Below are 21,362 nucleotides of genomic sequence, written 5' to 3' on the forward strand. Positions count from 1 at the left end.
CCCTAAAGAAGACCTGTCAATCAAATCCCAGAGAAGCCCTAGGTTGGAACCAACCAATCCTACCAGAAGTGTACATGTTTGTAGACCAGGGGAGTTCAAAATCCCCAGTGAAAATGGCAGTAAAGCTGCCTTAACATTCTGTTTCTGCTTCATGTGGTCTTCACAACCGTTCTTCGGCCCCCACTTTTTATAACCTTCTGTTTCTACTGAACCCTAAAACATCCAGCTTTCTATTCCCTCTTCCTTAAATGTGTCAGGGAAAGGTGCAGAGAATTCAAAGCGCAGCCAAGGAACACAATGACATTTTTATACCAATTCAAAATCTGGCAACATTTTAGAGTTTGGAAAGTACCTTTTGGAATGGATACTTTTGCCTTGTGAGTAACTGTTCAGGAACTTTCTTAGGAAGTGAGCTACTTGTCACGATGAAAACACCTACGTCCTTCTGATTTCAAAGGAAGTGTTAGGGTGCAATTCTACAATTGCAGAATTCTATCCATATACCTGGGAGTAAGTCCCACTGAACACAGTGGAACTTACTTCTGAGTAGACATGCATAGGATTGCATTGTTAAGCATTCCTATTGCTTATGTCTATCCCATTGAAATAAATGGGGTCTACAGGTGCACCTTTCATTAGAACATGCCCATTTATCCTGCTGATCATATAAAAGCCAATAATGGCAAGCTTCAACTTGAGCAGAATAACTTCAGTGTCAGTGTGGTGTAGTGGTTAGAGTGTTGGACTGGGACTCAGGAGACCTGGGTTCAAGTCCCCACTCAGCCATGAAGATCACTGGGTGACTTTGGGCCAGTCACTGACTCTCAGTCTAACCTACCTCACAGGGTTGTTGTGAAGATCAAATGGAGAGGAAGAGGTTCATGTATGTTGCCTTGGGATTCTTGGAGGAATAGGTGAGATATACAGTCAGGGCCAGAAATATTGGAACAAGGATAACTGTTTTGGCAGTTGGCCTCTGTACACCACCACATTGAAGTTGAAAGGAAACACACCCAGATGGGAGCGAAGTCAGGACTTTCAGCTGTAATTCAAGGGGTTTGACAAAAGTGGGGCACTAACCATTCAGGAAGTACAGCCAGTGGCATGCACACACACCCATCGTTGGTGGCTCATAAGTAATGGAACAAACCAACATCATTTCAAGCTTAAGGATCGCCTTTAATACCTGGATGAAAATCCTTTACTGTCAATGACTGCCTGAAGTATGGAACTCGCGGACATGACCAAATGCTGAGTTTCCTCCCTCAAGATGCTTTGCCAGGCCTTTACTGCAGCTGCCTTCAGCTGCTGCTTGTTTGTGGGTCTTTCTGCCTTCAGTCTTGTCTTCAGGAAGTGAGAAGCATGCTCTATTGGGTTGAGATCAGGTGACTGACTTGGCCATTGAAGAACATCCCACTTCTTTGCCTTGAGAAACTCTTGGGTAGCTTTTGCTGTATGTTTTGGGTCATTATCCATCTGCAATATGAAGCGGCATCCTATCAGTTTGGCAGCATTCGGCTGAATCTGAGCAGAAAGTATAGCCCTATACACTTCAGAATTCCTTCTGCTGCTTTTATCAGCAGTCAGGTCATCAATAAACACCAGTGACCCGGTTCCATTGGCAGCCATACATGCCCATGCCATAACACTGCCTCCACCACGTTTGACAGATGATGTGGTATGCTTTGGATCATGAGCTGTTCCTTTCCTTCTCCATACTTTTCTCTTCCCATCATTCTGGTACAAGTTAATCTTGGTTTCATCAGTCCAAAGAATCTTATTCCAGAACTGGGCAGGCTTTTTTAGGTGTTTGCTGGCAAAGGCTAATCTGGCCTTTCTGTTCCTGAGCATTACCAGTGCTTTGCACCTTGTTGTGAAGCCTCTGTATTTACATTCATAAAGCCGTCTCTTGACTGTAGATGTTGACAATGACATGCCTACCTCTGCAAGAGCGTTCTTGACCTGGCTAGATGTTGTGAAAGGGTTCCTCTTCACCATGAGCAGAAATCTGCGGCCATCCACTTTAGTTGTCTTCCGTGGTCTTCCAGGCCTGTTGCTGTTGCTGAGCTTGCCAGTTAATTCCTTCTTTTTCAGGATCATAGAATCATAGAATAGTAGGGTTGGAAGGGGCCTACAAGGCCATCGAGTCCAACTCCCTGCTCAATGCAGGAATCCAAGACAGAGCACCCCTGACAGATGGCTGTCCAGCCTTGTCTTGAATGCCTCCAGTGTGGGAGAGCCCACCACCTCCCTAGGTAATTGGTTCCATTGTCATATTGTTCTAACAGTCAGGAAGTTTTTCCTGATATTCAGCAGGAATCTGGCTTCCTGTAACTTAAGCCCATTATTCCATGTCCTGCACTCTGGGATGATGGAGAAGAGATCCTGGCCTTCCTCTCTGTGACAACCTTTCAAGTACTTGAAAGGCGCTATCATATCTCCCCTCAGTCTTCTCTTCTCAAGGCGAAACATGCCCAGTTCCTTCAGTCTCTCTTCACAGGGCTTTGTTTCGAGTCCCCTGATCATCTTTGTTGCCTTCCTCTAAACCCTCTCCTGTTTGTCTGCATCCTTCTTAAAATGTGGTGCCCAGAACAGGACACAGTACTCCAGATGAGGCCTAACCAGTGCTGAGTAGAGGGGAACTAGTACTTCCCGGGATTTGGAAGCTATGCTTCTATTAATGCAGCCCCAAAGAGCATTTGCCTTTTTTGCAGCCACATCACATTGTTGGCTCATATTCAGCTTGTGATCAACAACAATTCCAAGATCCTTCTCACTTGTAGTGTTGTTGAGCCACGTATCCCCCATCTTGTAACTGTAAAATTTCTTGTAAAATTTGTCACCTGCAAATTTTATCAGCATTCCCTGCACCTCCTCCTCCAAGTCATTAATACAAATGTTGAAGAGCACTGGGCCCAAGACTGAGCACTGCGGTACCCCGCTTCTTACCTCTCCCCAGTCTGAGAAGGTCCCATTGATAAGCACTCTTTGAGTCCGATTCTGTAGCCAACTGTGGATGAACCGGGTCGTTGTTTCATCTAGCCCACTTTGAGTTGGTTTGCTCATCAGGATATCATGGGGCACTTTGTCGACAGCTTTGCTGAAGTCGAGGTATATGATGTCCACAGCATTTCCACAGTCCACAAGGGAGGTTACTTGATAAAAAATTAGATCAGATTTGTCTGGCAGGATTTGTTCTTGACAAATCCATGTTGGCTCTGAGTAATCACTGCATTGTCTTCAAGGTGCTTCCAGATGGATTGCTTTATCATCTGCTCCAGAATTTCCCCAGGGATTGATGTCAGACTGACTGGTCTGTAGTTCCCAGCTTCCTCCTTTTTACCCTTTTTGAAGGTGGGGACAACATTAGACCTCCTCTAGTCATCTGGCACTTCACCCATCCTCCATGATTGCTCAAAGATAATGGACGGTGGCTCTGAGAGTTCTTCTGCCAGTTCCTTTATTGCTCTAGGATGCAGTTCATCTGGCCTTGGAGATTTGTACTCATTCAAAGTAATTAGGTGTTCCTTGACCATATGTCTATTGATCTCAAGCTGCAATCCTGCCCCTTCAGCCTGTACTTCGCTTTTGCCAGGGGGGTCATAGACCCTCTTTTGGGAAAAGACTGAGCCAAAGTAGGAATGGAGCACCTCTGCCTTTCCTTTGTCATCTGTTATCATTTTGCCATCCTTATTGAATAGCTGAACAACCATTTCTTTCCTCTGTCTTTTACTATGCACGTAGCTGAAGAAAGCCTTTTTGTTGCTTTTAGCATCCCTCGCTAACCTCAGCTCGTTCTCAGTTTTAGCCTTCCTGACACCATCCCTGCAATTCTGTGCTATCTGCCTGTACTCTTCCTTTGTTACTTGGCCTTCTTTCCACTTCCTCTATGTGTCCTTTTTTGTTTTCAGGTCATCCCTAAGCTTTTTGTGAAGCCACATTGGCTTCTTCTGTTGTCTTCCACCTTCTTGTTGCAATTGTTTGTAATTGTGCCTTGAGAATTTCCTTTTTTAAAAGCTCCCACCCATCTTGGACTCCTTTTCTCATTAGAGTCGCTTGCCATGGGACCTTACTGATCATTGTTCTGAGTTTATTAAAATCAGCTTTCCTAAAATCCAGGGTACACGTTTGACCACACTCGGCTTTTGCTTCCCTTAGAACCACGAAGTCAAGTACAGCATGGTCGCTTTCCCCCAGAGTTCCTGTAACTGCTACTTTATCCACTAAGTCATCTTTGTTGGTTAGGATCATAGAATCATAGAATAGTAGGGTTGGAAGGGGCCTACAAGGCCATCGAGTCCAACCCCCTGCTCAATGCAGGAATCCAAGTCAGAGCATCAAGACCTCCTTGATCCTTGATCAAGTCAAGGATAGCTGATCCTCTAGTTCCTTCCTCCACTTTCTGTAGGAGGAAGTTATCTGCCACACAAGTCAGGAATTTCCTGGAGGGGCCATGCTTTGTCTCCCAACAAATATTGTGGAAATTGAAGTCCCCCATTACTACTACATCATGCGTCCTTGAAACCGTGGCTATTTGCTTTTCAAAAGTTTCATCCTTGTGTTCTCCTTGATTGGGTGGCCGGTAGTAGACTCTGACCACCAGGTTCCTTTTATTCTTTGCTCCATTTATTTTGATCCAGATGCTCTCGATGGGGCTACCAAGCTCATCCTCCTGTATTTCTGTGCAGAGATATGTATTTTTCATATACAGTGCAATCCTACCTCCCTTTCTGTTCCTCCTGTTCTTTTTGAACAAGTTATATCCTTCAAATGTTCCACACTGTTGTGTTGGCCACTCCCACTGTTTTTGCTGTCTCTCTGATGGGTTTATTTTGTTCCCTCAGCCTAATGATGGCCTCCTTCACTCGCATGGACACCTCTTTGGACCTCATGTTGGGAGTTCCAGTGAACAGCTACCAAATGCAAACACTCAGAACCACCTCCAGGCCTTTTATTTGCTTGATTGGTCATGGGGTACCCAGGAAACAGGCCACACCTGGCCATGCAGCTGCTTGTCAGCCATTCATTCCATTACCTATGAGCCACCAATGATGTGTGTGTGTGTATGCCACTGGCTGTGCCTCCTGAATGGTTAGTGCCTCACTTTTGTCCATGCCGTTGAATTACAGCTGAAAGTCCTGACTTCGCTCCCATCTGGGTGTGTTTCCTTTCAACTTCAATGTGATGGTGTACAAGAGGCCAACTCCCAAAACAGTTATCCTTGTTCCAATATTTCTGGCCCTGACTGCAAATGTAATGAATAAATCAAACAGTTTTACACTTCTTCCATAACTTCATTTATTTACTAACACTTTTAGAATGCACAGTAACAGAAGTTAAAAGCATAAATCAGGCATAATATCATGATGGGAATCAGGCATAATATGACTGTATCAGCCAGTCTCAGTTAAAAGTTGAGCTGCCCTGTTTTGGACTAACTGACTAACTGCGTTCAAGGGCAGCACCAACTCTATTTATAACTAGGGCTGCAAAGTTGAGTCAATTCATTGATTAATCAATTCAAAACAAAACTTTTGGTTGGCCAAAAAGGTGCCACAATTAATCAGGCTTTTAAACAAATGGTAGGCTGTTGTTGTTGTTGTTGTTGTTGTATTTAGTCAAATCTTAGATGAGACATTCCTAGAAAAGGGATCTCTCCTTTGCTCACGCATAAGAGGGAATGCCTCTTACGTGTTGGATACGTTGCATGCTATGACACATGCGCTCACCATGTAATAGCAGACGCTGGCTTCTCAATTCAGCACTAATCTTATCCATAGGCAAATTTCATTGATAGATTCAATCAAACTCAGACGATTAATAAGCTAAGATTCCTCTAATCAGGCAATAGTCCTATTTTATATGGTTGTATTCTTTACTGCTGGTTTGATCTTAGTTTTATTATGTGTTTTTTATTTTTGTTTTGCTTTAATGTTTGTGAAACAAACATTTTATATTGCCCAGAGGATTTTGGTTATTGGGCAGTTTAAAAGTATAGTAAATAAATAAAAATTCAATACCTGGAAATATGTGTGGGGTTTTTTGTTTTTTGTTTCTGAAAATCACACCCCCTGGCCTCTTATTTGCCCCCCCCCCGGCTAGTTATTCCAAATAGCACCACTTGGGGGCAAATAGCATATGGAGATAGGGAGATTTTTGGCAGGGGACTGGGGTGGGCCCCAGATATGGATTGGGACCACGTTCTGGATTGGGGCTCTGCATCCTGCCACTGGAAAGTGGCTCCTGAGAGTCTCTCCGAAATGGGATTCAGCCCTTGGGCTGAAAGATGTTCTGTGCCCCTGGCTTGGTGCTTTCCACAGTGGACAATCAAAAGATGTCACTAGGAAGTCCACAATCGGGGCCTGAAGACATCCCCCCCACACTGTTGACTGCCAGCCAGTAGAGGCTGGTGACTCCAATGTCAACGGGGTGGTGAATCCTCTCCAGGTTTCAGTCAGAATCAGTCAGAACTCTAAAGAAGCCATACAAGGTGTGAAGCTCTTTTAGAGTTCTGACTGGTTCTGACTGGAACCCAGAGCAGATTTAGTGCCCCACTGACATGGGAGCCACCCGCCTCCAAGGCCACCAGCACCTGGCATTCAGTGATATATTGCCTCCAACTGCGGAGGTTCCATTTAGCCATCATGGCTAGTAGCCATTAATCAATCAAAGATTAAAAATGGGCCGATCCCTTGAATTGACCACACCGTGCTTCCCTACTGAAGGCCAGGCCCCATGACAAAGGAATGAATGGCCCATGCAAAGAGTATAAGAAATCGTTGTAACCCCTGAGTCAGCTCTGTCCCACCAACTCTATTCTTATCCCCACAAGAATCCACATCTCTTCTGGGAATCAGGCAGAGCGTATCTGCTTACAGTCCGTTTCAGCTGCACATGACAGCAGTCACCCTGTTCTTTTGCAAAAACTGGCATGGGAGGGTTGGATATTTATTTTACACATGAATTTGCCAACTGGATAGCCTCTACCCCAGACTATCTGACAATCATGAACATTTTACTCCTTTGCTCATGAAGGCATTTCATAGCACCCAGCAGCTAACATAGTGGCATGCAGTGCTCTCAGCTGAGTGCAGGAGAAGACGTGCTCTCATGTTTACATGGGAGTCTCCATTCATTTCAATGCACAGAGACAGCTCAGCATAGCCTCCTGTTGCACGAGTGAACTTGGCCCTCTTCCACTTCGTACAACAGGGGTGCAGAACCCCCATCCCACTGAACTCCCAATATGGCCTGTGGAGACTTCTTGGGTTCCTCCAGGGGGTAGGGCTTGGCTTTCAAGCTTCGCCCCCTGGATGAACCCCCCATGTTATCTCCAACCTGAGACTGGAGATAACAGTGGGGATTCCCCTGCTCACCCAATCGGGAGTCCTCATTCATTTCAGTGCAGCAGAGCAGAAAGAGGACTTGGGGTTGTGGTGGGCAGCTCGATGGAATTGTCAGCCCAGTGTGCGGCTGCTGTAAAAAAGGCAAACTCCGTATTAGGCATAATTAGGAAAGGAACTGAGAATAAAACAGTCAATGCCATACTGCCCTTATACAAATCTATGTGCGACCACACTTAGAATACTGTGTACAGCTCTGGTCACCACATCGACACAAAGATATTGTAGAGCTGGGAAAAGTGCAGAAAAGGGCAACTAAAATGATCAAGGGGCTGGAGCATCTCCCCTATGAGGGAAGGTTGAAACAGATGTGATTGTTTAGCCTGGAAAAAAGGAGGGTAAGGGGAGACGTGATAGAGGTCTACAGAATTATGCATGGTGTGGAGAAGGTGGAGAAGGAGACATTTTTCTCCCTCTCTCATAATACTAGAACCAAACAGGGTCATCCCATGAAGCTGATGGGTGGGGGATTCAGAATAGATAAAAGGAAGGACTTCTTCACACTGTGTATAGTCAAACTATGGAATTTGCGATGGCCACCCATTTGGATGGCTTTAATAGGGGTTAGACAAATTCCCAGAGAAGGGTATCAATGGCTACTAGTCCTGATGGCTATGTGCTACCTCCAGTATCAGAGGCAGTATAGCTATGTACACCAGTTGCTGGGGAACATGGGTGGGAGGGTGCTGTTGGGCTCGTGTCCTGCTTGTGGGTTCCTGGTCGACAGCTGGTCAGCCACTGTGTGCACAGAATGCTGGACTAGATGGACCCTTGGTCTGATCCAGCAGGGCTCTTCTTATGTTCTTACATTTTCTGCATAGGCTCCTGTTGCACCTATCAAATTGGTCCCCTTTCAGTGGTCACACCCACTGATGTCATGTTGCTCCCCCCATGAAGATACGTTGGACACCGTTGTTGTACAGCAAGCAAGAGCTGCAGCTTGGAATTACGAGTGCTAGCCTAGGACTGGGGAAATCCAGGTTCAAATTTTCACTCAGCCATGGGTGACCTTGGGTCTCTCTCTCTCTCTCTCTCTCTCACACACACACACACAGCCTAACTTAGCTGTGAAAGAAGAATGAATGGAGGAATGATTGACAGCAGAGGCCAGAATGGAATGATGGGTGGAGTTAGTGTCAGTTGAGAAAACCAGTTAGTATGATCAGAAAGTTAGTTAGTTGGCGTGCAGAGGTAGTTAAGCTAGAGGTGGGAGCTGAGCTAGGGATGTGCGAATCTGTCAGTTTCAGTTTTTCCTACATTCATTTTTTTTTTTGTAACACCCCCCTTAAGTTCTTTTTGTCTGATTTATGCAGAAATTAGCAGATTTTGGTAAGTTCTAATAAAAAAATGAACTGAATGAAATTCTCAACCATCCCTAGAGATATGTGGAGAGGACTTGGTGAGATCAAAGTTGTTAAGTTATTAAAACCATTATCATTATCATCAGATGACTACTTGCTCTGGATGTTTTTACATTCCATAAATAGCTATATGTTTCTCTTTCTTCTTATTACGGTATTATATTTTTATGATGATGATGGTAATGACGACTTGTTCTGAATGTTGATACATGTTCCATAAACAAATCTATGGTTGTTTCTTCTTATATTGTGACATTACTGTTATTTCAGCATCACCTTTTTGGAACATTGAACATTTCCAGATTTGTTCAATACTTAAACAAGCAAACTCTCAGTCATTATAACTTTGTAGTCAATTTTATTTGTTGGTTGGTTGGTTGAAATAATGTCTATCTCATCTTCCTACACTGAAGTGTACTCAAGGTGGCTTGCAACAAAACAAATGATCAAATATAAAAATCATAAACACAAACCAACAAACCAAACAATTTCCCCCCAGCTGGGGAATGTGGGAGGAAGTAGAGGGGAAAAAAATACGCATAAAAGTGTATTGGGAAGGAGACATCTTTGAAGGTAAATGGGTAAAGCCACTTTCCCTAGAATAATGTTTGATGCACCAATTCTGCCACCTGCTGGACACCTGTAGAATTGGTGATGGCTAAGAAGAGAGAGGGCCCTAGAAAATTGTTTAATTTACATCCTGAACCTGCACAAGTTTATTTGGAAGCAAGTGTGCGTAGGATTCTAGCTGTAATGTTTTTTAAAAATATTTTAAAAAGATAATACCTGCCTAACCTATGGGGTTGATAGATTTGTAAATGTCTCCAGCCTCCACCCACCCACCCACAAAACCTTGGAGATGAGAGGTAATTGTAGCTAAACAGAGATAATATGCTCCTAGATCATAACATTAAAGTTCATTGAGTTAAAAAAAAGATTGCTGGAGATTTGCCTTGGTTTCCTGACTCTCAATATTTTAAGTCCCACCACTGTTTGGAATAGGAAATTAATGCTGAAATGTCAAAAATAGCCCCTAGCTTATTGGAAAATTCATTTCTGCAAAAAGCTTTTGAATCTAATGATCAGAATTCAAGCCCACACCTGGAAGACCAGGATATAATAATGCCCCCACAGGGATTTGCAAGGAACCAGGAGTTGATGTACAATAGGAATTGCAGTGCCTGTTTACATGTGGTAGCAAAGAATGACCCCATACATCAACAGCCTGAGTGATTGTTTCCTTTTGGGAGACGAAAACTTCGCTTTCTGTAAACTAAGCAGTCCAAAGTTGCAGAACTCTTCGAAGAAGGCAATTGCCCCTTGAGATCACTATATTCCTCCAAAAAGTGGAAAGTCTCTTTTCTTTCTTTTTTCTCTTCTTTTTTCTTTTCCTTTTTTTCTTTTTACAAGACCTGTACACCCGTTTTCCTGCCTCGGGATGATGAGATCACATCAACCTGCATGACATGACATGAGTTCAGCCCTTAAAAATATAAAAAGACCCCTGCTGGATCAGACCAAGGGTCCATCTAGTCCAGGATAGGGATGTTGGAGAATTCCACCACGGACTCCAGTGAGGCTGGATTCTTTAGAATCCATCCCCCCCCGGAGTCTGTGGCGGAACGCACTACTCCCCACCAACCCCTGAAATCCCCCCCGGAATGGATCTATGGTGGCGGTGGCGGCTCTGGGTTGTCTTCTGGCTGCTGTCAGGCTGCTGCGGCCGCAAATGGCAGCCATCATAGCGTCCGCCATTTGCGTCCCTGCCAAGCTGTGATAGGCTACGTAAGTATCTACGTAGCCTATCATGGCAAAAGGCAGGGCCACAAATGGCGGCCGCTATGCCATTTGCATCCCTGTCTTTTGCCATGATAGGCTACCTAGATACTTACATAGCCTATCATGGCTTGGCAGGGACGCAAATGGTGGCCGGCGTAGCGGCCGCCATTTGTGGCCGCAGCCCAGCTGCAGCCAGAAGTCCTGCTGTGGCTGGCCCCAGCCAGCAGCTCTGCGGCCAGGGAGGATTCCGGGGGGGAGGGACAGATCACCTCCCCCCCCCACGGACCCCAGCGGATGGAGGTAAGTGGGGTTTCATACACCCCTAGTCCAGCATTCTGTTCACACGGTGGCCAACCAGCTGCCCATGGGAAACCCCAAGCAGGACATGAATGCAACAGCACCCTCCCACCCATGTTCCCCAGGTGTATATAGGCATACTGCATCTGATACTGGAGGTAGCCTAGAGCCATCAGGACTAGTAGCCAGTGATAGCCTTCTCCTCCATGATCTCTTATCAGCCCTTAACACTCTGGCTGTCTTTCGATTGGCACACTCACCATCTTTTGGTGGGGGAGAGAGCCACTGCTTGTCCTAGGACACAATGGTGGTCTGTGGCCAATTGTTTTTTAAATGGAAATTCTCAGTGAATAAAACCTTAGTCCAGCCTTCCCCAACCTGGTGCTCTCCAGATATGTGGACTACAACTCCCATTATCCCTGACCATGGACCATGCTGGCTGGAGCTGATGGGAGTTCTAGTCTAAAACATTGGGAGGGCACCAGGTTGGGCAGGGCAGGTGCAGACAATAATGAGTGAGCGAGATAGGCCCTTGGTCTTACTCAGGAGAAGGCATCTTTCCAGGAGAAGAATAGGCTATGATAGGGATGTCAGAGAAAGCCACAATGGAATCAAATGAGTTTGGATTTCTTTGAATCCGACCCATGGATTTCCCAGTAGACCAGCTTTTTCTAAGTTGCACGGATTCCACGGACTTGCAGACTTTTTTTTAACTTTCCAAAATGTTATGCAAATTTAGTCATAGAAATACACACACACACACACACACACACTTGCATATACACACATATACACCCCAGCCCCAAATGTGTATATTCCCCATAGGCTAAAGCATGAAAATCCACAGTTTGGGTGGATTTGTGCATTTTGTCAGGGATTGGCACATTGGGGGGGGGAGGATTTGCACATTTTCATTATTATGAATTTGCGCAAATTCAGGAAATCGGAAAAAATCTGATTCCACCAATGAGCAGATGATGGAACGAAAGACACCTGACAGTCTGTGAAATGCAGATGGAACAGATTTTATGAAATCTGTACATCGCTAGGCTACGAGCCCCTTTGGGCGGAGGGAACTAGTAGCACAGTTTTTGCTATTATGTCTGTATGTTTCAGTTCTGGAAGATGGAAGCCCAGGCTCCTGAGCAAAAGGAAAGGGAAGGGGCATTTTCCCATTGCTCCCTCATCTTTCAAACAATCTGGAGAGCACCAAATGTCATCGCTTCTAGCTTTTGCTTTCCTTGAAAAAACAACGGGAGGGGGAGAAGGAGCAGGAGAAGGCAGCACAGTCTATGGGATATTGTACAGAGAGCCCTCGACAACCTTGAGGAGGTTTCCTTTAATGCTTTATGAAAGGCCTGCCTCTCTTGGGGCATAATAATGTGCTTAAAATATACTTAGTAGTACACCCTGGAGCTACGAAAAAATATTTCCAGCTCTTGTGGGTTTTTTTTTAATGTAAGAGAACATTTCAGTGCTTATTTTGACTTTTTGCCTGAGATCATCCATAGAAGTGCTTCTGTTTCAAAAGAAGATCAGCTATAATCCATCTTGTTTTGGAGAGGAAACAAAGAAATATATATTTCTTTGTTTCCCAAATGCGGTGTTTCGACAAATGCATTTGCAGAATCAAGCCAATATATTTCAGTATATATTGGCTTGATTTTCCAAAGGCATTTGTGTATGCATGTATGTTCCAAATTTACTCTTCACAACAACACTTCCCTATAGAGAAAACCTTCTTGGACTCAAAACACTGAGAATCAGAATTCATTGGCAAAGACTGAAATGTAGTAAAGGATATAAGGGCAACAACAACAACAAAATAACTCAAGAGCTGCCCATGGTTCTGGTTTGCCAAGCCATCGTATGGCCAAACAGGTCTTGCACAAAGTGGTAAACTGGTTTCCCATAGTTAAAGGTAAGTTTATAATGTATAGGTGAAGCGGTTTCAACCAAGGGCTGGTTTACGCACGTGCAGTAGAATGTGGTGTTAAGAGTTATGAGATGGTATAAGGCATGCTCCACTTTAGGTGGTGGTAGTGAAGGGTCACATTTTTGAATGCCTATGTAAAAAAAATGAAACACCCCAAATGCCCCCTCACATCCCTGCAAGTAGAAAAATAATCAAGTTAGAACCATCTTCTTGATGTGCTAGCTTTCCACTTGAGGGGAAGCACTCAGAAATGGCATCCCCTACCTGCAGAAACTACCACATGACCCTGCCATGCAGACCCCACCCCCCACCTCCACCAGCCCAAAGACACTGGGTAATGTAGCTTGGAGTAAGTGACAGCAAATCTGTCCTAGAGCCTCAGCCTTCACAGAATTACCATTCCTTTGCAGGAACACTCATGGCAGTTGAACAGTTCAAGCATGCCCCATCCTTGTCTTGAACAGGCAGTCTCCAACATCGACAACAAGCCTTTGGTTGCACTCTTCCGCTCCATGCCCACACCGAGAGCTGCATTCGCCTGTCCTGTTCCTTCCTCTGCCTAGCGGGTTCTGCGTGCCCTTTTGCTGCACTGGTTCCTGGCCAGTTCAACTCGCAGGGGGCTACCTCGGAGGCTTAAGCCTTGCAGAGCTACAACAGCAATGTCAGCCGCGGATTTGTTGTCGTAACTGAGAAACGCTTGGCGATGTGCGCCACGCCAGGTGAGCTGTGTGGGAACTGCATGGTGCTCTCTGAGGGCATCCTTTAGCTCACTCACTCTGGTACCCTGAGCGATGTTGCCCACATACACAGTGGTAGGTGCATCAGGTAGGTCTGCTTGGCTGGATGAAGACTCATTCTCCGGGCTCGCTTGGGTCAGGCTGGTCTCACCCTGCAACTCAGTACTTTCTGGCCTACTCTTCCTGGCTACTCTTGCTGGCTTGTCAGCAACTGGAACTTCTGGCTGTTCATCTTTGAGGACAACATCCTTGCCTTCTTGTTTCTCTCTGTAGTGAAGGCTCCGGAGGATTGGGATTTTTATAAGTGTTTCATGACTGATCTAAAATGAAGAGAGATAAAAAAGTGGTTATTATTTTCTCTTACCCCCCCCCCCCGCCAACGCACACAAACTTTAAAACATACACACACACTGTAGACTTGGCCATGATGCCATTTTGTCAGTAGCATCAGCTTCACCAGCTGACAAGAGATTCACAGAAGAGAGCCAAGATCTGGGAAGACTAAGCCGGGGCCGAGAAGTACTACACACTTCAACAACGATGGTGATAAGTACTGCAGTACACTGGCTTGTTTTTGCTGCCTGGAAACAGATGCATTTGGCATGATGGAATGCCTTGTTGGATCTTACCTTCACCCTCCCACCAATTCCCCCCCCCCCCAGGCCTCCCTCCTCTGTGCAGACAGCTGCGTGGGTAGGAAAGCCACATGCAATTGTATTTATCCTACTTATACCTCTCTCTCCCATTAGTAAGCTCAGAGATCTACAGTCCTGGCAATGAACACATCCTTTGCTTACTATTTGTCAAAGATTATGCACCCCCTTGTCTCGCTTGTCAGCTTCTCTATCACCTCTGTCAACAGTGAGGTTGTAAGTTCTTTTGGTGAAAGGAGACCTCCTCCTCCTCTTTTTATTATTATTATTATTATTATTATTATTATTATTATTTTGCTTGAGAAACTCTGATTAAAGCACCATGTTCACTGATAAACATGCTGTTTATATAATACTAAAACACTACTCATTTATTTATACTCTGCTTTTTCTCAAAGGAGATCATGGAGGTGTACACCAAGGGTGCTATACCTCAGACCCGGGAGCCAATTGTGGCTTTCTGGGGCTTTCAATCTAGCCCTCCAGGGCTCCTTAGAAGGTAACAGCCCCTTCTCTGGCCTCACTCTCTTTCCCCCAACCACAAATCGGTTGGTGGTTTCCTGGCTTTTGTGCAGTTTTCTCCCCATTCTACAGGTTGAAATGCTTCTTCCAAGGCTTTGTTACTGCAGTAAAAGCCATAAGCTTAAATTTTTAGGGTTTTTTTGGCTCCTCCCCTCTTGCCTTTGGCCCTGCCCACTATTGTAATGAGACCCCTGAGAGCTTCTCTGAACTGAAAAGGTTTCTACACCCCTAGTGTACATGGTTCTCCCTTCCTTACAATCCTGCGAAGTAGGTTAGATTGAGAGATGGTGACTGGCCCAAGATGTGTGGCAAAATGGGGATTCGAACCTGGATTTCCCCAGTCCTAGTCCAATGCTCTAACCACCACACCACACTATCTCTTGTCTAACAGGATTGTCGTTCCCAGGTCAAACATTAGCAGCGTGAGAAAACTGTGGAGTTTTCCGCCAACTGTCGAAGGACCCTCTTGCCAACTCGTGAGAAGGCCCCACAGACTCAGCTGTGCAGCCCATCCTCTGGAGAATCTCTGATGACATCACCCTGCAAGAAGCACCAACAGGCTGGCGCCATTTTTGCTCCGCTTCCCCGGAGCTCAGATTTAGAACTGTTTGCTGGTTTTCGTCAAGTTTCCTTGTGAAATGGACAAACTCTACGCTAATTTGACCAAACATTTTCTTCTCTGTTTTCACATAACTGATCAGACCTGGGCCCAGTGCAAATGCCTCTCGCCTCTCGCGTCAGATTTAATTCATATGTGGATTTGGAGTCTTTATTTAGACAAATCACAGCAGACTTGTTCTTCCCAGAACATGGGAAGAATGTGCCTCTGTGCTCTCTCCAAGGACAACCTCTCTCCCCTTCCCCACCACTTTATTCTGGGGTCTTCTTCTGCAGCCATGTCAGGTCCAACCGGCAGTAACATCAAGCTCTCCTATGGCTAGCAGAAGGAAAAAAAACAATCAGGAAAAATAAGCAAAATATATTTTAATTTTCATTTAAAATATCTGGGCCTTTCTGGGTGCATGAGCTGAGCTATATATGCACAGAATTCTGATCTTATTATAAGCATAAACTATTCACAGACTTGTCCCAAGTCTAAGCCGGGGCTTATGCTTGGAATCTTGATGTGAAGAGTAAGAAACAAGAGTGCTTCTGAGGATGTGCTGTGTGCTTTTCCCTCCCTATGGATTGTAGAAATTCTCAGCTTGATATTCAGTGTTTTAATCTGCTTGAAGAGAACATAAGAACGTAAGAAGAGTCATTTTGGATCAGATCCAGGGTCCATCTGGTCCAGCATTCTGTCCACACAGTGGCCAACCAGCTGTTGACCAAGAACCCACAAGCAGGACATGAGTGCCACAGCACCCTCCCACCCATGTTCCCCAGCAACCGGTGTACATAGGCTCACTACTGAAATGGAAGCTGAACCCTGCTTGGAAATACAAAACAGAGGTGCTACCTCTGAATCCCAGCTGTGGATAGTGGCAAGTGTGATGAGGGAAAAGCAACTTGTGCATGCTCAGAGGCCTATCATCTTCAGTCTGTAAGAGTACACCTCACACCATATTTAGAAAGATTCATAAGGCACCTTTTAGGGAAATCCTCCGAAGGTGGAGAGCCAGTGTGGTGTAGTGGCGAGAGTGTTGGACTGGGAGTTGGGAGATCCAGGTTCTAGTCCCCACTCAGCCATGGAAGCTCACTGGGTGGCTTTGGGCCAGTCACACACTCTCAGCCCAACCCACCTCACAGGGTTGTTGTTGTGAGGATAAAATGGAGAGGACGGTTTCCTTAAAGAAGAAAAAAGGTGGGATATAAATGTAATAAATAAATAAATAAAATAAAAGGTGGCATATGAAATTTAAGTGCAATGGCCGTGCTAGCTGGGGATCATGGGAGTTGTAAGCTAAAACACCTGGAAGGCACCAGGTTTATTTTAGCCTACTCTCCAGTCAGAAAAAAAAAGGCTTCCGGAACAGCTTACAAAGATTAATAATAAAACTGTCCTTGGCTTCAGCCTTACAATCTAAAAGACATGACACAAATGGAAAATGGATTGGGAGGGAAGAGGGGAAAAACAAGGAAAACTGGAGCAAGTCTGAAGCAAACCATACTGGGCTAGATGGACCTAGTAGAAGGCAAACACATAACCATAATCATGACATACCTGGGATTAGAACTAAGGGGCTGATTACCATTTTGGTTTAATTAAACACCTTTAATGGGCAACCTGCAGATCACTGTTTCCATTTTGCAGATGGAGAACTGAGGCCAAATGCCCAGCTGTAGGCACAAGCTGCATAGTTCCCACTGAAAGAAGGGAGCTGCTCATTAGAATGGGTGGTCTTAAAAACTCTCTACGACAGCACACGTAGATATCGACTGCAGTGCCAGTTCCCTCAAGGCCAGATTCAGCTCATGGGCTGCCAGCTGTAAACCTACAGTTTTAGGGCCTAACACTCGAATGAAATGCGCTCATCTCCTGATGATACATGCCGGAGAGACATTCACAAATGCGTCTGCTTTTAAAGAAAGCAGGCAAAGGGCATTCTTGAAGTGCCAGGGCACATGGGCATCTCACCAAGTCTCTCCTCTCCATCTTTCTAGGGCTGAAACCAGCTTCTGTTCAGAACAAGAGCTTTTTGGTGGTGGCTGTGGGGCTGTGCTCTCAAGAGGCCTGTCTCTGTCTTCCCTTGCTCTCAAATTCATGGAGGAGAAGGCTGTCAATGGCTACGGTCACGTTGGTTATATGTCACGTCCAGTATCAGAGGCAGTGTAACTATTTTCAGCATTTGCTGGGGAACTCAAGCGGGATGCTGCTATTGCACTCAAGTCCTGCTTGTGGGTTTTCCTATACTGGACTAGAGAGGACTTTGGTCGTGATCCAGGATAGCTCTTGTTTTCTTTCAAGCAGCCATTTTCTCCTTTTCAAAACTGGGTGGGGGTGGGTGGGGACCATTTGTTCATTATGCTTATTGCCTCGCTCTTCCATGGGGTTTCTCGGATGTTCTCCCATCCGGATTACCCACCAGGAAGACAGCAGTGCCGTGCTAAAAAGGGTCATTTCAAATCCAGCAAACAGATGGCAGTGCCTGGAGGGGAAGGGGGATCTTTCCTTTGTCCCAAGTTAGATTGCAGGCTTTCATCTCTCTCGCTCTCTCGCTGTCCCTCTGATAAGTGAAGAAATGCAGAAGGAAGCAGGGTTTTGATAAGCAGGCTTCACCACAGACTGGCCCTGTCTGCCAAAGTGTCAAAAGCAGCACTGAGATGAAAGGGTCCCTGGGGGGTTGGGGTGGGCAGCCCCTGCCAGAGCTCAGCAGAGATCACTTGCGATTAGAAGCGGGGGAGTCAAAAGATGGCCGAGAAAGTATTTACGGAGGCCGAATTATTTATGGAGGCCGAATTCTGACACTAGAGCACAGCAGGGGAATCAAAGCCTCAGAAAGAGATGGATGGAGTGCAAGAGCCCAAGAACGGTAGCACCAGAGAAACAGTCATGGCATAATCAGAGGTGCAGCTATCACTTTAGACTCTGGAGTTAGTAGTCTTATCCGCCTTAGATGGCCATGTATATCCATGTGTTAGATGGCTGTTCAAACTGATACAAAAGAAATTGTTTTATTCATTATTTATTTATTTATTGCATTTATACCCCGCCTTTTTTCCTCTTGCAAGGAACCCAAGGCGGCTTACATTATCCTCCTCCTCTCCATTTTATCCTCACAACAACAACCCTGTGAGGTGGGCTGGGATGAGAGTCTGTGACTGGCCCAAAGTCACCCAGTGAGCTTCCATGGCCGAGTGGGGACTAGAACCTGGATCTCCCAGCTCCTAGTCCAACACTCTTGCCACTACACCACACTGGCTCTCTTTTGAAAAAGAAATTCAAAAGGAGAAGAATATTTCAGAGAAATTCTCATGGGTTGGATTCAGGGTTCTTGTGCTTCCCTTACTTATGAGGTGGCCAAGGAGTGTGTTCCACTGTCCTGTCTTTCCTTGCACAATCATCTCTCTGGCAGCCGGCAGCCTCCAAGGCTTCCCACACTTTAATTATTTTATATGGTGGCTACTCTTCCTCTCTTCCCCCACAAGGCCCTGGAACTACACTAGGCATGGGACATCATGGACGATGTAAAAGGACGATGTAAAAGCCGATGTCAGGTTGCCAATACAGTTGCTGCTGTTGCCACTTGCAGTGGCAGCGCAATCTCCCCCCCGCCCTGCCACAAACAACCCTTAGGAAAGGAGAAAAAAACTGTGCTACAACCCTTGCCAATGGAGTGCCCTGCCTGTGAGAAACTGGAGAATTTATCTCTCCCCCCCCCCCCCCCCCCGAGAAAGGTGGTGAAATTGTCCCACTGATTTCTCTGCCGACAAATAGGGTGGAGAATTTTGAAAGGCCATGTGTGCACAGCTCTAATTCAGAATATGTTAGAACAACAGCAACAACTGTTTGCCAAGCCTGATTTATAGAGAGAGGAAGAGGTGGTGGGCAGGGGAGGCTGGTGTAAAGCAGCCCAACAGCAAAGCAGTAAGGATGCTCCGGATCCACTGTGGATACCATCAGTCTGAAGGTAAAATATATTTTCATTCGTTCACACACACTCTGAGCATGTGCTGTTTTGAATGTTCAGCTCACTTAAATCATAGCACCATCCTGACTACAGAAATAAAATGGAGTTTGCTTCTGAAGCCTTTGCTCCACCTGACGCTGTCTGGGAGGTCATTTGCTCCCCCCTGGCTGCAGGGCTCTGGACCTCGGTGCCAGGCCCACCCCAAGCTGCACCACTGGGTGCAATCACAGCGGGGAAGGAAGGCCCCCTGGGAGTGCTGCAACGGCCGCCTCTGAGCTTTTGGTACATTTATTGCTCTGTGTAGGAGCCATAGATCAGCCTTTCTCAGGGCTATTTCACAGGGGCATATTGCTTGGTTTCTCCACTCCCCACAACAGGCAGCCCCAAACCAGCCATTGTCAGAGGCAAGATGAGCAGTCCATCTCTGGGGTCTGGTGTGGGGCCGTCTCTGAGGAGTGTTCAGAAATTTCAGCTGCCTTAGAAACCAACTGTTAACTACTGTGAGGTACCATTTGTCACAGATAGGGATGGGCGAGCCCCGCGAAGTCTGGTTCATGGGGGGTGGGGGTCCACTGTGGGGAAATCCAGGCCATCTGGGCTCACCACATTTCCCCAGAGCCCTGCGCATGCACACCAGATTTCACAGAGCACCTTCCTGGTTTTAAAAAGGCAAGGTCGGCTGCCATTTGCAGACCTTGAGAAAACTGCAGCTGAAAATTACGTATTTTACACCATTTGCAGCCATCAGACACATCTATGCAAACTGCAGCTGTAAAAGTGCTCTTATGGCTGCAACTTACGTAGAGGTAAGTGCTCTATGGCCGCAAATGGCATAACATACACAATTTACGGCCATGATTTTCCCAGGGTCTGTGAATGACAGCCATCATTCGTGGACCTTGTCTTTTTAAAACCTGGAAGCCATCCCGCACAGAAGCCAGCAGGTGCGGAGGTCAGGGAAGCTAGTTGGCTGTGGACTCCACAGGTCGGATTTGTGGGAATCCCACCTTGTTTGCCCCTTCATGGATCACTGCCTTGTTGTGGCGAAGGGGCTTGCGTAACTCAGTGAAGCCATAAGCTATGCCGTGCAGGGCCACCCAAGACGGACAGGTCATGGCAGAGAGTTCTGACAAAATGTGGTCCACTGGAGAAGGAAATGGCAACCCACTCCAGTATTCTTGCCAAGAAAACCCCATGGAACGTATCACAAGGCTAAAAGATATGATGCAGAAGATGAGCCCCTCAGGTCGGAAGGTGTCCAATATACTACTGGGGAAGAGCAGAGGGTATTTCCAAGTAGCGCCAGAAAGAGTGAAGCGGCTGGGCCAAAGCCGAAAGGACACTCAGCTGTGGATGTGTCTGGTGGTGAAAAGAAAATCCGATGTTGTAAAGAACAATATTGTTTAGGAACCTGGAATGTAAGATCAATGAATCAAGGTAAGCTGGAGGTGGTCAAACATGAGATGGCAAGATTGAACATCGACATCTTGGGAATCAGCGAACTCAAATGGACAGGCATGGGCGAATTTAATTCAGGTGACCATCATATCTACTATTGTGGGCAAGAATCCCTTAGAAGAAATGGAGTAGCACTCATAGTCAAGAAAAGGGTGGGAAAAGCAGTACTGGGGTACAATCTTAAAAATGATAGAATGATCTCAGTACGAATCCAAGGCAAACCATTCAACATCACAGTAATTCAAGTCTATGCCCCAACCACTGAGGCCGAAGAAGCTGAGGTTGATCGGTTCTATGAAGACCTACAACACCTTCTAGAACTAACACCAAAAAAAGATGTCTTCTTCATCATAGGGGATTGGAATGCTAAAGTAGGAAGTCAAGAAATCACCGGGATAACAGGCAGGCATGGCCTTGGTGTAAAAAATGAAGCAGGACAAAAGCTAATAGAGTTTTGCCAAGAGAACACGCTGATCATAGCAAACACGCTTTTCCAACAGCACAAGAGGCGACTCTACACATGGACATCACCAGATGGTCAATATCGAAATCAGATTGATTATGTCCTTTGCAGCCAAAGATGGAGAAGCTCCATACAGTCAGTAAAAACAAGACCTGGAGCTGACTGTGGCTCAGATCATGAGC

The 21,362-nt window shown here is 45.8% G+C and overlaps 1 protein-coding gene across 1 annotated transcript in view; it reads right to left on the reverse strand.

The window, feature by feature from the left end:
- Positions 1-12,172: 12,172 nt before the first annotated feature.
- Positions 12,173-21,362, reverse strand: part of MTHFSD (methenyltetrahydrofolate synthetase domain containing) — a 38,926-nt gene continuing 29,736 nt past the window's right edge. Inside the window, exon 8 of the mRNA XM_084812834.1 lies at positions 12,173-13,833. Within this exon, the coding sequence (XP_084668960.1) occupies positions 13,336-13,833 (498 nt within the window). The 3' untranslated portion in view covers positions 12,173-13,335. The remainder of the gene's footprint in view (positions 13,834-21,362) is intronic.

This window comes from Heloderma suspectum, chromosome 8, assembly GCF_057233095.1.
Source record: "Heloderma suspectum isolate Gila_16-S chromosome 8, 16-S_ref, whole genome shotgun sequence".
Classification (NCBI taxonomy): domain Eukaryota; kingdom Metazoa; phylum Chordata; class Lepidosauria; order Squamata; family Helodermatidae; genus Heloderma; species Heloderma suspectum.